The 17,162-nt window shown below is 42.9% G+C and overlaps 1 protein-coding gene across 2 annotated transcripts in view; it reads right to left on the minus strand.

Moving 5' to 3' along the window:
• The window catches only part of SEMA6A (sema domain, transmembrane domain (TM), and cytoplasmic domain, (semaphorin) 6A), a 129,444-nt gene that overhangs the window by 37,449 nt on the left and 74,833 nt on the right, over positions 1–17,162 (minus strand). For both annotated transcript variants that reach the window (XM_010846595.1, XM_010846596.1), the window contains exons 6-11: positions 16,794–16,895; positions 10,672–10,762; positions 6,975–7,094; positions 6,188–6,276; positions 5,109–5,326; positions 1,232–1,363 (exon numbers count right to left, since the gene is read on the minus strand). In XM_010846595.1, coding sequence (XP_010844897.1) covers positions 1,232–1,363; positions 5,109–5,326; positions 6,188–6,276; positions 6,975–7,094; positions 10,672–10,762; positions 16,794–16,895 — 752 coding nt within the window. The remainder of the gene's footprint in view (positions 1–1,231; positions 1,364–5,108; positions 5,327–6,187; positions 6,277–6,974; positions 7,095–10,671; positions 10,763–16,793; positions 16,896–17,162) is intronic.

Genomic DNA, 17,162 nt, shown 5'->3' on the forward strand with positions numbered 1-17,162 from the left:
CTGGGAGAGGGTTTCATCCTGTCCCAGTTAGAGAAATGAATGAACTGGTTTGTTGTTCAGTCACTCAGTTGTGTCCGACTCTTTGCGACCCCACAGACTGCAAGCATGCTAGGCTTCTCTGTCCTTCACCATCTCCTGGAGTTTGCTCAAACTCACATCTGTTGAGTCAGTGATGCCATCCAACTATCCCATCCTCTGTTGCCCCCTTATCCTGCTCTCAATATTTCCCAGCATCATGGTCTTTTCCAATGAGTTGGCTGTTCATATCAGGTGGACAAAGTATTGGACTGGTTTAGTGTGTAGATTTGATGGAAATTACACAGGACCAAAAGTCTCTAGATTGTCTCTGGACAATAGGTTCCCCATAAAGGCACTTTTGGGGCATATTTTGAGGACGAGGGAACCCACGGTATATCCAGACCCCAAACAGACTAGAACCCTCAGACCAGAGACATCCTAATAATGGCCCACTGCACCTGCTGATCCCTACCTGCCCTTAGCTCAGGATTAGCTGTGATTCAGTCTAGTCACAGAATCCAGCGAACACTGTTTATATTTTACATTTTATTAAGGCTGAAAGACATGGGTCTCCGTGAAACTGAAGGGAAGCAGGGAGGAGTGGTGGAAGTCATCTCCCCAGATTGGTGAGCTTGCACAACACACTCTGTACCTCTCTGGGCCTCAGTTTCCTCAGCTATAGACCACTGGGGCTGCTGGGGCAGATGGCTCCTGTCATCCAAGGATTACAGTGGATAATCCACAGATATATAGTCTAAGTGAAAGACTAGAGAGTCACTGTTTTGAATACAACTTGGGTAATTTGGCGTTTTGGCTAAAGGAATGAAGGTAAATGGCCTCATAGGCCTTTCTTTTGTGTTGGCATTTGTATCTGCCCGCATGGAAGGCCCTGGTGTGCAGTTGATAAGATGCTCATTGCGTGTGTGCTAAGTTGCTTCAGTTGTGTCTGACTCTCTGTGGCCCTGTGGACTGCAGTCCTCTGGGCTCCTTTGTCTATGGGATTCTCCAGACAAGAATACTGGAGTGAGTTGCCATGCCCTCCTCCAGGGGATCTTCCCGACCCAGGGATCGAACCCATGTCTCTTATGTCTCCTGCATTGGCAGGAGAGTTCTTTACCACTAGTGCCACCTGGGAAGCCCAAGATACTCATCATGGGAGCTAACTGCACCACTTCTGGAAATTTAAAAGAGCCTGATAAACATGGGCACGTACCTGGGCTTAGGCACGCGTTCATCAGGAACTGGTGTCCATGTGGAATCTGGAGACTTCTGTTCTTTGAATCTCCCAGTAAAGACATTGGCGATGTCATGCATGTCATAGGCACACACTGCAGATCCAGGGATGCTGCGATGGGACATTTCATACAAAGTGTTACTTATGCAACAGTTCCGCATGCAGTTTGGAAAACATACACCAAAGAAACTTCCCTAGTGCTGGCAGTTGAAATTTAGTGTTCATACTCTGAACAGTATAAATGTAAGGGACCCTAGTGCATAAGGAGACTGTTCCAGTGAATCAGATTTGCCTCACTGGTCTTAAAGAAAGGGCTAGTTAAAGCAAAATCATAGGGAAAAAACCCTTTTTTGGTTTTGTGTCTGGCACTGCTTCTGTTTATAAAGGAGGAATGGTTGACCTGGTAATTTTCAAGTTTCATGAATTCCCTGAAATTAATTACCAGTCTTTAAACCAAAGATAAAATGTTTGGACAACATTCTGCATCTCTGATATTGGTAAAAGTTTGAAGTAAAAGTGTCCCTGCTGTCCACATATTCCTTCTCTGAATTTGGCTCCTCAAGTCAAGGACGTCAGTAGTGAGAATGTATGTGTGAGGAACCCAAACATATTTTATGTTAATCACTGGACACTGCCAATTTTACTTCCTGTTTATTTGCATAAGACTAAACAGTTTAAATCTCTAAAGCACCAATGCTTTGCAAATAAAATGCTCGATTAAGTGCTAAATAATAACATCAGTAATCTCTACCTATAATTACATTCTTGCCTGGCACTCCTGGAAGGACTTTGGGGTTGTTTTTCATCAATGGTGAGAAGACATGAATTATTCATTCATCTAGGTACACTACTTGAACCTGTGTTTGTTTCTATGGTTGTTCCTTGACTTTGATCAAATAAATTTCAGGCACTGGCTGGCCAACAGTTTGAATCAGGCTTTGAGATAGTGGGTCACTGCACACAGAAGCACCCAGGGCAAGACACAGGCGCTTGGCAGCATCAGCTTCATACAGGGCAGAGAGAATGATTTGGCCTGGATTTTGCACATGTCGAAAAGCTATGGAAAACACTCCATGTATGATTAGGAGAATTTTATGCCACCTTTAATTTCACAAAATAATTATTGAAGTATTACTAAGAAAGTGAGAAATGGGGGAGGATTAGAAAGCTTATTTAAAACAGAGTGGCAGGATGAATTTTAAAGTATGTAGCGTGTGTGTGTGTGTATGTGTGTATTATTCACAATATTAAGTCTATAATAAGACAGTGATCTCCATTTGTTTTGAAACTTTAGCGCCCCTAACATTATTTAATTTTGTAAGACTCTTTTCACATCTTGCTCTCCTAAAAGAGGTGTACACATTTACTTTAAATATTAAGAAAAATAGGATAAATTTGGAAGTATTTTATGAGGCACTTCATAATTGCTAAAGATAGCCTAGGGTTTATAATCTTCCTAATGTTAGAATCATGTGTAAAATCCTTTCTTTTTTCTTCCCTACTTTATCCCCTCCCTTTATTCCCGTCTTCTGTTCATTCAACATATATTTATGGAATCCCCAATCTCAAGCAGTGAATGCTCAGTAAATAACAAATCGTGCTCTCAGCTGATTCATAATTCAGTGTGGCAGCAAGCAACAACAGCAGTGATAATAATAATAACAACAGCAACTTTTCCAAGACCATCTGGTAAAGGCAGTATATATGAAAGGCACATGCAGAGTTCCAGGGAATGTGATTGGAACTGAGCCTTGGAGCATGCCCAGGGGCTCAGTGGGCAAGCAGACAGGTTCGGGGAGCAGGCTGGGCAAGACAGCAGGGTGTGAGTGGTTCAGTCAACCCTCTGCACTGGAGGAGGAGCTGACCATGATGGGCTTCCATGCCATGCCAACAAGGGAGCTGGGCTTTATCTTCAGGGCAAGAGGAGCCCCTAAAGGATTTGAGACAACCTGACATGATGGAGTGGGAATGTGTGGAGAATGGGGTGGAAAGGGATGAAACCAGAGGGAGTAATCAGAGAGGGACTATCATTTATAGATGAAGACTGGTCTGCATACTTTTGCCATTTTCTGATCTTACTGACCAAATATGGTTTCTGAGACTGCATTAGCATGCACTTATTGAATGTCTCCTAGGGACCTTTAAAGAAAATTCTTTAAATGGAGTTTGTGTAATATTTAGGAATCTCCTACTTTGTTATAATCACAACGTAACTCATTTTCTCAAAAAACATTAAAAAAAAATTAGAAATGTGCTCTGAAATTCCACTGGCACTTACATTCCTATGTTCCAGAACAGTCTTCTTTTTCAACACTCCTAGATACATGGGTTCCAAAGTACAAGCAGTTAAGGCCTGAAGTTTTACATCTTTTCTATTCTCAAGTCTAAAAATTCTCAAGTCTAAAAATGGTCACAACTTACTTAAACCTAACTAAATACTTGCTGCAATACAGGTTTATGTTTTCTTATGTCTTCAATGGGGGATGCTCGATTCTCGCCCTCTGTATAATTGAGGAACGTTATTTCATCTTTCAGCTTGCTCTGTTGTGGACTTTACCCAGTTCTTGGGCATTTTTTCCTAGCTGCTGTCCTCCAGTCTCATCATGTATGTTCCTATCATCTAGCCATTCACCAGGTTCTTCAAAGTCTTTGTAAAAAGTATAATCCAAAACAAGACAGTGTATTGTCTTGAAGATCAGAAGATTGAGCAGAAGATCAGAGAGAACAGGCAGAATTGTACATAGTCTAGTACATGTACTTCAATTTCTTGGCCACGGCCAGAGTGAAGATCATTTCCACAGGACAGTGCTAGGGCTGGGAGAGCCGAGTACCAGGGAACACAGCGTCCCTCTTCCTCTATGCGTTAGTTTCCACATGTGTCCACTGCTCCAGGGACAGTTTTTAGTGTGTCATTTAATAGCTCAGTGTCTTAGCTTAAATAAATACAAAAATAGGAATGAATGGGCTGAGACTCAGTATTTCTCAGTACAATGTTTGATGATTTGTAAATCCTCAATGGAGGTGGTGGTGGTGTCGCTCAGTCATGTCCATCTCTTGTGACCCCATGGACTGTAGGCCACTAGGGTCCTCTGTCCATGGGATTTCCCAGGCAAGAATACTGGAGTGGGTTGCCATTTCTTTCTCCAAAGGATCTTCCAGGCCCAGGGATCAAACCTGCACCACTTGCATTGCAGGTGGATTCTTTAGTAATGAACCACTAACTCCTTTTATTGAGGTTTATTGATGAAGCCTAAATCCTCAATAAACCCCTCCAGAATCAGACAGTAGTGCTGTGGTTGGGATTCTGGTTCCTCAAACAGGATGATAACCAGGTGGGATGCAAGATGGACTCATCTACTTCCTAAATTTCACCCTGTAGCATTTTAATACATATCCAGTATTTTTCAAAAATTACTGATCTAATCATAGAAATATTAAAAGTCAAATAAAAGGTTAGGTGACCTAGAAAAGAGGAACATTCTTGAATGCCAAAGCTGCTGCTTCTATCTGTGGACTACCTGGACCAGAGAGTAGAATTGAACTCGGTTTCCTCAAGTGTAAAAAGAAGGCAACGGTATTCACTTTTCAAGATAAGTAGAGGGATTGAGAAATAACACATGAATAGTGTTTCTATCCCAGACATCTGAAAAGATATTGGAATAATTTATCTCATTACTTTCTCCAAAATTCTCTAACAGCACTTATACTGACCATTTGTGGATGAAAACTGAGCGTTACAGTTATAGTGAATGGCAGTGTTTCCATCAGTTGCAAATCTTGTGTATTAGACAAGAACCCCTTGGGAAAAGGAAGCCGGGAAGGACCGATGAAGTCCGCACCGCCAGGACATGGTTACCTGTTATAAGGTGTGGAGAAGGTTGCCAGGACAACATCACGGCCATGAATACGAATCACATCGGTAACTGCCTGCAGGATGTTGAAATAAAAATGGGAGTCCCCGGGAACGGAGCAATTGAGGCGAGCCTTCAGGAAAGAAGTCCACTGCTTCTCCAGCACTCTCTGAGACCCTCCCATGTCATTCTTACAAACCTGAGCCACCCTTGGGAAAACTACCTGCAGGGGGAAAACACGGAGAAGACAAAATGCACTTACTTTTCATGGAGATCTTGGTAGAATTTACCTTTCTTAGAAAAATAGAAACAGAACAACAAGATGCTTAATTTAATCCTGTGTTTCTAAAATCAGTGGCCAAAAAAAAAAAAAAAAAGGGAAAAACTCAGCATTGGAACAGCATGTTTTGAAAGATAAGGCTGTGGCATTTAATACAGAACTATAAATCCTTCAGGGGATCAGCTCCCAGGCACATACACTCATTTCCATACAGACTGCTTAGCTTTTTATTTCCTCAAACAAAAGCGTACTTTGTATGCGCCATCTCTGCCATCCTCCCTGGCTGCCTCTGGGCTCTGCCTCTCATGCTCTGAATTCCTCTAACTGTGCAAGCCACCCTGGTATTGAATTTGTGCCCTCCAACTCAGTGGTCTTGATCCACTCTCTGGTAAAAAATAATCGAAATAGACATCCCCTAAGTCTTCTATTGCTTTTTTGCAATGAATACAGTCGAGACCCTGGGGTTGCTTATAGGTATTGAATAGTTACTTTCTCTCTGTAGAGCAGCTCAGCTTAAAACAAATCAAAACAAAAAAACTTGATGAGTAGACCTGGAAACCACATCTTTCTTAAGATACTTGAAACTCATCTGTTTATTATGTTTTCAATGTATTTAAGAGGTTTCCCTGTATTCTGTTACTAATCAGAAAAAGCATATAGGGGTTCAAGGAAGCAAAATGTTTCACTTCCACCAGTCTTTGCTGGGTCTTCTCAAAACGATGACCTTGTCCTTAGATTTATGGTTTTATTTCAAAGCCATTCATAACCACATTGGCCCCATATTAAGACATCCTCCCCTCTTACCTTTCCCATGCTGTTGTACTCCACCGCTATTTCCCTAAAGAAGAAGTAGATGTAGTCTCCATAATCTACCGCTTGGACAAAATACGGTTCTGTGGACAAATGGGCACTTTAATTGGGGGTGTGTCACACAGAGTTAAAAGAACTGCAATCAGTTGCAACCAAAGACATGTTATGAAATAAAATCGTAGGGCCATTAGACATTTGGTTAACACTAACTGTTTCTAGTGACTTTACACATGCAAGTGCTTAATGATTTCCAAAAGCATTTAAGCCTACAGATTTAATCTTCCAGAAGCAGTTGCAATGAACAATGAAGAATAAATGAGTTTTGCATATATCTGTAATTTTATTTTCTACAATACAAGGCTCATACTACAGAATAGATTTTGTACACATTGCCTTGTCAACCTTGACTCATTCGGGTTGTGAACAGCTTTTTTCCTGTTCCCCACCACCTCTAATTCCCCGTTCCCTTCTATGAATGAAGTGTTTTGTTTAGTTGGTTTTATGTGGGACTTTGAAATGAGAGCTTGAGGCAGGAAAGATGAATGTAATGTATTCTATTATAGTGGTGTTGGTAGTTTTGATAATACTCCAGAAACTCACGGGAAGTGAAAAGGGGAGGTAATAAATCAACTCGGGGCAAGAGATGCAATTTCCACCTTCCTGTCCGTGAGAAGCCATTACTAAAATGAAACTACAATCTGGACCATTCAGACGCTAAATCTCCTTCAAGATATACATCTCCCCCACCACACCTCCTTTCTTTTTTAAATTGTTTGTTCACCTTTTAACCACTTTGAATCATGCTTGACGGTCCGTAGGGTTGGGCTGTCTCCAAGACTCCGGTAGATGACTGCATCAATGGCAAGGAAGTCTGTCACTGTAGCAGAGTATAGTTTTCCATCTTTGAAGAGAAAGAGGAGAGGAGAATAGGGTTGGAGCAAGATGGTGGGCACGGGGGAATAATAGAGACATCCCCTACCTGGCTTTCCTGTATCAGGCAAATAAGATAGGACAACTGAGACAAATCCAAGAGTCGCTAGGAAAATACTTGGCCCACATTCCTAACCATTTTAAATTGGGATCACGAGAGATGAAACATTTTTCATTTTTAAATTGCATGGCAATTTCTAAGCAGCAGCAGCTCAGGGAACAGGGTAAATGAAAAATGTTGTTTGCTTCACTCCATTAGATGGACCTTGACTGAAATCTCAAGGCCAAGGCCCCTTGGACACTGCAGCCACCACCATACCGTGGTAAACTGGATTAGGTAGGAGCCCCGGGAAAGAGAGAGGCTGATTGTATCACCAGAAAAATTTAAGTGCAAGCAGAAGAAAGTCCGCAGCCTAAGCAAGTGAGGGAAGTTGAAGAAAGAGGATTTGTAAGCAAAAAAGAGCTGACTAAAATTGCTACATGTAATCATACTCTGATTAAAAAAAAGAAAAAAAAAGAAGATTGGTATGTGTATCCTTTTTGAGTCTCTGCTCCCCTTTACCTCAATCAGGAGAGCCACTAACTCCTACTGATCTAGCTTTCCATTTAAGAGATACTTGTTTCAGTATTTCCAAAGTCTCAAACTGAGAACATTCTGATATACAAGAAGCCAAAATAAAGAGGGGGAAGGGATGATGATGAGTTCAAACTGGACTTTTCTTTAAGAATTCATGCTCTTTGGGACTTCTGCTTGAGGATACATCCAAGGCAAAAGAGAGACAAGATGATTGAAGATGAAATCCTTAAAATTTGTGGTTCTTTTCCTGGATTAGCAAGGATTCTTTACACAGATAATCAAATGGGCTGTTCTGGAATAGTAAAATCTGTGTAGGTGAAATGGAAACAATAATTATATTCAATATAAATATAAATATCTTCCTTGGCTCAGCTTTAATGTGTTACCTGTCTTCATTAATTGTGGTTTCCAGAGCATCTTCAGAAGTGGCTTATATACATCACAGTTCTCTTTAAGCTCTAACGCTTGTGGGATAAGCATATGGTTCTGTTTTAAATAAACATACCTAAGCAAAGTCTTTGAGGTCTACTTTTGGTCCCTGGTGGTTCAGAGGGTAAAGCGTCTGCCTGCAGTGCAGGAGACCTGGGTTCGATCCCTGGGTCAGGAAGATCCCCTGGAGAAGGCAGTGGCAACCCACTCCAGTACTCTTGCCTGGAAAATCCCATGGACAGAGAAGCCTGGTAGACTACAGTCCATGGGATCGCAAAGAGTCGGACACGACTGAGCGACTTGACTTTCTTTCACTTTCACTTTCTTTGGTCTTAACTGGTATTTGCTCAGTTTCAGGTCTTCATATCTACATTATTGGCAGTCATATATCTGTATGTGTTGACCTTCTGGATTAGATTTTGGTTGCAGATGGCAAACCTTTCTACTGATACACATGCGTCTGCAAAAATCACAATTTTTCTTATAGAATCATAGCTCCGGGTCATATGGATATACCTGAGGAGGAGAGGACAGTGGGGGGTATGTGTGTGTGTGGGTATGTGGTTACTGCTGTTGAACATTCCTCCATACTCTTTGTTTTACATTTTAAACTGGATATCTTGCCAGAACTTTTACTCGTAAAATAGAGTACTATTTTGTCACTCTAGGTAATATGACAACTATTCAGGGGCAACAAGTATCTTCTGTTTATAATGGTGGAAGTTTTAAGAGCTTTCAAGCATTTCAGTGAACATGGATTCAGATACACCTTCCGGGGAGGAGGAGTGGCAGCCACAGGATGGTTTCATGGGGCTTGCTCTTGGAAGGTTGGTGGCCTCGGAAAACACTCTGCTCATTCTCCTCTTTCTACCTTGGGGTGCCTCTTTTTCCTTATTAAATTTACATTCTCCACTGCAGTCCACAACCTCCATTACTCTACTACTAATGCAGGTTCCAAGTGTCAGAAAAGTGCTGCAGTAGAAGTTAGGCACTTAGGAATATAATCCTCAAGCACTCTTAGTGGCCTTGCCCCTCCCCATGCTTACAAATAGGTTTACATGACTTTGTGTTTCTTACAAGGCTGCTTGCTAGGAATGCTCTACCTTTGGAGGAGCTCCTATACCAATACTTCTCCCTACACCCACCTCAACGAGCACAGCTGGCAATGAATTCCTAAATAAATTTCTAATTATCAATAAAACACCCACATACATACACAAAAATCCCCATCTGAAAGTCATGGCTTATTTGCTTTCATTCTATATCCTTTGCAGTGGAAGGAAGGAGTAGCAATGGGGAGTGTTGGTCAGCCTCTGATCATCAGTATCATCCCTTTGGCCACTACAGTTTTATCAGAGACAGGCATGTAAGCTCATGAGGTCATGATATTTGAGAAGATGCGCTGGTAACCGAAAGAGCTTATAGAAGCTTCCTTTCGCCTCTTTCCTTCTCCCTTCTATATGTAGACAAGGGGATGCCTTTATGTGCTAAGTTGCTTCAGTCACGTCCAACTCTATGCAACCTTATGGACTGTAGCCTGCCAGGCTCCTCTGTCCAGGGGATTCTCCAGGCTAGAATACTGGAGTCAGTTGCCATGCCCTCTTCCAGGGGAATCTTCAAAACCCAGGGATCAAACCCATGTCTCTTAAGTGTCCTGCATTGGCATGTAAGTTCTTTACCACTAGCACCACCTGAGAAGCCCAGACAAAAGGATATGTAGCCCTAATTAAGACCCAACAGCATCCTATGACTGTGAGAACAGCCAGTCTCCCTCAGAGAAAGAAAGAAAACTGAGCAGAGAAATGAAAAGGACCTGCGTCCTGGATGAGATGAATGAGTTGTTGAATCAAAGCAACCCCAAAGTCTACCCCACCTTAAATACTCAGTTCACACTGGGGGTTTGAGGTGGGATTTTCTATTACTTCAGCCCAGACACGCCCTAACCAGTATGTCGCATGTTCAGTGCAAAGTTGTTACTCTTTCTGAAGGCAGAGAAGCATGGGTAAGCATGGCAAAGACTTGTCTTAAGAAGTGAGGAGAGAAAAAAGAAAACACAAGGAGATCAAACCAGTCAATCCTAAAGGAATCTACCCTGAATATTCACTGGAAGGACTGATGCTGAAGCTGAAGCTCCAATACTTTGGCCACTTGATGTGAAGAGCCAACTCATTGGAAATGACCCTGATGCTGGGAAAGATTGAAGGCAGGAGGAGAAGGGGACAACAGAGGACGAGATGGTTGGATGGCATCACTGACTCAATGGACATGAGTTTGAGCAAACTCCAGGAGATAGTAAAGGATAGGGAAGCCTGGCATGTTGCAGTCCACGGGTTCGCAGAGTTGGAGACAACTGAGTGACTGAACAGCAACAAAAAAACAAAAGTACAATTTCCATATGATTTCAAATGGAAAAGGCTTTCTTAGTTACAGTAGTCACCAGAGAATCAAAGTACAACTGTGACTCTGCAAATCCTCCAGAGCCACAGGCTGAGCCCATGAAAACAAATGCAATGAGGAGAAATCAGGAAATCAGGTCATTTACCTGCAAACAGTGCGATATTGGCATGTTTGGCATCGTAAGGGCATCTGGCCATTCCGCTAAATTCATCACCCACAGGCTCCAAAGTATCCATCTAAATGAAATAATAGGACTAAATTAGAAACAACAACTGACAGTAATAACAGCAACTAATATTTACAAAGCACTTACTTTTTTGAGCAATTTTTATGCCTGGTGCAAATAATACTCAAATACTCTCTAAGGTTAAGTCTTTTAGTTTCAGATGGGGAAGCTGATGTTGAGAGAGATTAAGTCACTTGACTAAGATTCTGTAGCTAGGAGAGTCAGAAGAATCAGTCATGTCTGCTTGACTCAGAACCATGACAATAAAGAGATTCCCATATCCTCCTGGAATGCTAGAGAAATAAGCATCTTTCTCCTTGGAAAAGGGATTTCTGAGGTATTCACCAGGAAAACATATTCCCCTGTCCCCTAGAATTATCTGCTAAGTCATGAACTCTACAGAGAATGACCTCAGTTTTGGTTTTGTTTTGCCAGAGGAGTCTTGCCTTTGTGGGTTAAGTTCTAGGAGAAGACTCTGGAATTCTTTCTCAGGTTACCTGCTAAATAGTATGGCATCAGCAAGCATGAACAAAAACACAGGTACAAGCAGAGCTCAGGTGACCTTTGCACCTATTTCAGAAACATGTCTGACCCTCAGATTGTGGAGATGAGAAAGAGAGGCCCAGAAGCTGAGAGGCTCCCATGGGCCCCGGATATGAGCAGTGTGGTTGCCACTTGACTCCCATCTCCTTGTGCCCAGCCCAGGCTTGTTCCTGTATGCTAGAGGTTATTACTAGCCTGCCTGTTTGGTCATCTGAGTATGTTCAGAAAAAGAAAAAGGAAAACTAATTCTCTTTTAAAAAGGCAGATTGCTTATGAAAACTTGGATTTCTTTCGTCTTTTGAACATGTGGGTAAATCAATTCAGGCCCTTCTTAGCCAAGTGGCAGGAAGGTACAGTTGAATAATGGCCACCCCTGCCATTTTCTTCAGATAGGCATATAGTCTCTAGCACCAAGACCCCTTTACCCATAGATTGTATTGACATCCTGCTTGCTTCACTCTTACAAATTACCTACCTGGCTCATAGGCATTTGCAGGTGAGGTAAAGCCTTACTAGCTGTTCAACAAATTAACTTCCCTTTCCTCCATATCACACTAAACTACATTTCCCATCCTCCCTTGCAGTCAGGTGTGATCACATGACTAAGCTCTGGCCAGTGGGGTGTGAGTATTAGGCTCTGCCCTGCCTCTAGGTCTTGCCCCTGAAAACCTCCCCAGATCCTCCACTCTTGCTCTCTGTCCACATTCTTCCCTTCTCTTTCCATCTTCTTCACTGGATCCCCAGTGGAGAATTCCAAGATCCTAAGAGATTGCAGGAGATGGCAGACATATAAGCAGGACGGAACTGGCTTTCTGAATAACCTCTCAGAATAGAAACTCTCTGACTGACCCACACTTGACTGTGATGTGAGCAGGTAATGAACCTCTGTTGATCAGCCAACTGTCAGTGCTTGGCCCATCTAGACCAATAACTCAGGGGTTCCTCCCACCCTCCCTTTCTGACACCATGAGAACTTCCTAGCATTTAAATCTCAGCATCACAGAGACCAAACAGTGATATCTTCCACAGTACTAATGTTCTGACTCCTCTGTATTTCAGTCTTCTTTATGGTTTTAGGGTATTTTGTTTATCATCTGGCAGTGGCATGGTTTGACTCCATATATGAAAATGGAAAGAAGACAAACCCAAGACAGCACTGAGGAGGGATCTGTAAAGTGCTCTTTAGCACTAAAATTGAAGTGCCTTAAATCAAGGTGCCTGGAGTTGCTGCCCAGGAGGAAAGCGTGAGATCCTTACTGAGCAGTCGCTAGTATAGTCCAATCATTTGTGCTCTTTGCCCTCAACCCACAGAAACTTTTCAAGGATAGGACAGGCCTTTTCTATGTGCAACCACTTTGGGATCTCCCCCATCAAAGCCATAATGCTTGTTTAAACTGTGGCTGAGAATCACATGAAGCAGTTGTGTTAAAAATACATTTTTAGGAGAAAGATGTTCAAGTTAGACACCCTTTAAAGCAAATGTACTCTTCCCCGGCACATTTTTATGAAAGTCTTTTCCTAATATTTTATCCCAACAAGAGCTTCCTATTGAACTGTGACAGACTTTGCAGTCTGTGACAAGTATTCAGAGTGATACCTGCTATACATATATATATGTGTGTGTGTGTGTATATATATATATATATTTCGTTTGCAACAGAAATGCCGTTATCCCAAGCAGTTGCAGGCTGTAATCCTGCCCCTGGGGAAACAATAATATATGAGGGGGATATATTTTTTTAAATGTACCTACTTCTAAAAAAGTGGCCACAGCTATAGCTAGTCACGGGCGGGAAGCAATGAGGAATTAATGTATTGGTTTGTGAACTTGGAAAGGTCCAGACACAAGACAATGCCATGGTGAAATCCTCTTTCCCTGAAGTAAGAACTAATCCTTGTAGCAGTCATCAAATCTCAGACTTAACAACAGCCCCTGGGAAATTAAATCACCGTGGGGTAGAGATAATTACACTAAGAACCAGCCTGACTTGTGCAGAAGTTCAAGAGGTTTAGAAAACAGGAGGGAAAAGGTATGGAGTGTAGTTGTAGATTTATAATGGACAGTCTTCAGAATTCTTCCCTGGATAATCTTATTTGGGGCTCTAATCTCTCTAATATATTCAGCTTACTTCTGTTACAAAACTTGTGGAAGTCAGGGCATGATGCAGAAGCAGAGACCAAAATTTTGTCACCTTCCTGCTTCAAAGTTTCACTTGATGCTTCTGAACTCTGTGATTTGGGTCTTTCAGTGGAAGACTGGCTATTGTTTTTGCTTTGACCCTTTGGTCCTGATCTAGTGATTAAAAAGCACTTATGAGACAGACTGTCCATTTTCTCTGAACCCAAATATATTATGTCCCATGTCCTCAGGAAAGTCCCAGTCTGCCCAGAGATTCTAAAAACACTTTTCTGAGCAATGCCAAGAGTTCTCACTGCCATTCTCTGTGCTAGGTATATCCTGTCTGTTCCTGAGAGGCCCTGGGCTCCTGGAACATGTCTCAGCAGGTGTGGCTAGAACAAGGGGGAGGTGAAGGCACCTCTTAGAGGTGGAGCACCCTGGGGAATGGAACACGTGCGGGAAGAAGGAGCTGGATCCCTTGCAGGCTGGGTAACACAGTGCCAAGGAAACCTGTAATTTGTCATAGGAGATAGGTCTCCAGCTAGGGAATTCATTTGGATTTGTTCAAAGCATTCATCTTAATGAGTCCTAAACAATGACACACAGGGATGGAATATTAAGTGGCAGAATTAAAGTCAGAGCTCCAGTATACCGTTACTGGCTGAATGTTTGACTTGATGGGCTGCCTCTTACCACCTGAATTAGCTCCTGTCATTATGTGAAATTTTAGTATCTAGTGATAGTATTTTTTTGCATTGTTGTTGTTCAGTCATTAAGTCATGTCCAACTTTGTGACCCCATGGACTGCAGAATACTAGGCTTCCCTGTCTTTCACCATCTCCTGGAGTTTGCCCAAACTCATGTTTATTGAGTCAGTGATGCCATCCAACCATCTCATCCTCTGCTTCCCTGGTGGCTCAGATGGTAAAGAATCCGCTTGCAAAGCAGGAGACCCAGGTTCGATCCCTGGGTTGGGAAGATCTGCTGGACAAGGGAATGGCTGCCTACTCCAGTATTCTTGCCTGGAGAATTCCATGGACAGAGGAGCCTGGTGGGCTACAGTCCATGAAGTTGCAAAGAGTCAGACACAACTGAGTGACTAACACTTTGACATTTTTGGCATTAGTTTAGACTTATAAAAATACCACATTGAAAATATCATGTATCTTGATTACTAAATTAAAAAAAAATCATTTACTTATTTATTGGCTCTGGTGGGTCCTAGCTGCTGGAAGTGGGCTTTCTCTATTTACTAAGAGCCAGGGGGAGGGGGCAGTCTCTAGTTGCAGTGTGCACGTCTCCCTGCAGTGGCCTCTCTTGTTGCGGCTCACGGCCTCAGTAGTTGTGGTACATGGTTGCTCCATAGCGTGTGGGATCTTCCTGCACCAGGGATTCAGCCCATGTCTCTTGCGTTGCAAGGCAGATTGCTCACCACTGACGCCCGGGAAGCCCCATTACGGAATTGTTTTTGGTGTGCCCTCGCATGTTGCACCTGATCGGAGTGCCTCCCTTGCCTCACTCTAACGCTGGCCTTGCTGGTGCCCATTTCCAGACATACGTGGAAGATGAGCATGAGGGTAAAATAGATTCTCCCTCTCTCTTGCTAAGGCAAAGTCTTTTAAAACTGTCCAACCCAGGCTGGTGAGCCCTCTGGTCCTGACAGCAGCCCATCATTTCTTTTCTCATCCCTAAGGTTTTACTTTATGCTGGTGAACCCAAATCTAGACATCCCCGTGTCTCTCCCTAAATCAAGGCTTAGCCATCCATCTTTTTGTTAGAGGTCTCTATTCATGGCCAGTAGGCATTGCCATCCGTGGTGCCAGGTACACTCAGCATATGCAAAATGGAACCCCCCACGATCTCACCACCCCACCGCTCTTCTGTCCTCCCTGTCCACATTGATGGCCGCCCCAGCCACCCAACCAGGAGATGGTCTCACAGTAGTTCTTAACTCCTCTCTCTCTTTATCCTGTGCTTCTTATTAATTAGTAAATCCTCCTTTTGTTTTTTTTTAAATAGGAGGATAGTTGCCTTACAGTGCTGTGTTGGTTTCTACCGCACAACAACAACATAAATCCTCCTGGTTTTGGTCACTTCAGTATTTCCTGAATCTCTTCTCTTCCCTTCATCCCTGGGGCCACCTACCTCTGCAGACTCTTGTTGATTGTCACTTGTCACTTCACGGCCCAACACTTTGGCACCAAATGAAGTTTCTCAAGCTCAGTAGATGGTTTCTTACTCCATGCCTTTGTTCATGCTGTTCCCCTACCTGGAATGCCCCGCTCCCTTCATTGGGTTACTTCTTTAAGACTGAGGTTAGGCATTATCTCATTCACTGTTTACCCAACAAAAAATGAACTGAACACCGTTTGGAGACACTATGTCAGGTTCTGGGCAATCACAGATGCTCGGGTTTCTCTTGGGCTGGGGTATTCATGTTCCATGTGTCCCAACAACAGGAGGGAGTACTCAAAGAGAGGGGTTGTCCACCTCCTTCTGGAAGCTTTCCCTGACTCCTCGTCTCGGGCTGAAGTAAGCACTTTCCTGCGATGCTTCCATCATGCTCTGTATTATGCCACCATGGCAGCAAACCCATGGATTGAAGTTTTCTTCTCCCTGAATGGCTTCACTAAGAATGGACGCCTCATATCTATCTTTACAGTGTCAATTCCTAGTCATGGGAGGAACTCAGCACGTCTTTGCTGAACAAGAGACTACTGCAGGAAGAGGGACAAGCAAAGGTAAAGATGTGGGGTCAAGACCTCAGGTCATTTTTACCTCCACTCCTGCAGCAACACCATTAGCAGATGAACTAACTTGATTTATTAATGCTGCAAGGGTTAATCTTTTTCCCCTTTGCATGAAGGCCAAGATAAGTCAGACCATGGTCAAGTCAGCTGAGTTCTGAATGGAATTAAATTCCTGTGTTCTTGAAAATCTTACCTAGAGGAATGTCTACAGTTTCCAATGGCATGCTTTTGAGATCCCTTTTAAAATAGAAATCGTTCACAGTATAAGTGTGCTTTTGTGCTCAGAGAGGAGATGGTGGGGTGGGAGGGAAGAGGAGAAAGGGAGAGAGAGGAAATCCACATGGTCTGTGGGGTACACAGGCTGACATTCTGAACAATAGAGAATAGGGTCTTAACAGAAACGTACTTTGCCGGGTCGGCTCTTTAAAGCCACGTCAGTCAATCCTGAACAAACAGGAAGCTTAGAAGCCTGCTCAGGATCAGTCATGTGGAGCACTACATTAAGCGGAACAAGCAAGAGGAACCCAGGTGGTGTTGAATTAACCCTCTTAGGTGACTGCGGGCACAATCGCAGTAAATTATGAAATACCTCCAGGCTGTGTGGTTCCAACAGACAGAACAACATTTACCTTATAGTTTCTGCAGGAAGGGTTGAAGGCATTAGTTCCACAGACGAACAAAGTATCATCATTTTTCTTCAGCAGAACCTTAATAAAGTTGTGACACTCATCCTGAAAAACAGTTCAAACTTGTGGGTGTCCAGTTCAGGGTAGAAACCCATTCAACCGTGGGCCATGATGTGCTGAGAGCAAGGTGAAAATGCAGGTGGCCGGGGTGTTCTCCTGGGAAAAGTCCCTGTGTTTTTACCCCCAAGGTGATGCTGATAGTAACAACTGCTTTTCAACAGTAAATAAGAACAGGAGGTGTGTGTTTGTGCCACCAAAGGAAGGCAAGCCAGGACATAGAAGCATCCCGTCACATTAATTTTAATGCCAGAG

The sequence above is a fragment of the Bison bison genome, unplaced genomic scaffold (assembly GCF_000754665.1).
Source record: "Bison bison bison isolate TAMUID 2011002044 unplaced genomic scaffold, Bison_UMD1.0 scf7180017864238, whole genome shotgun sequence".
In the NCBI taxonomy this organism is placed as follows: domain Eukaryota; kingdom Metazoa; phylum Chordata; class Mammalia; order Artiodactyla; family Bovidae; genus Bison; species Bison bison.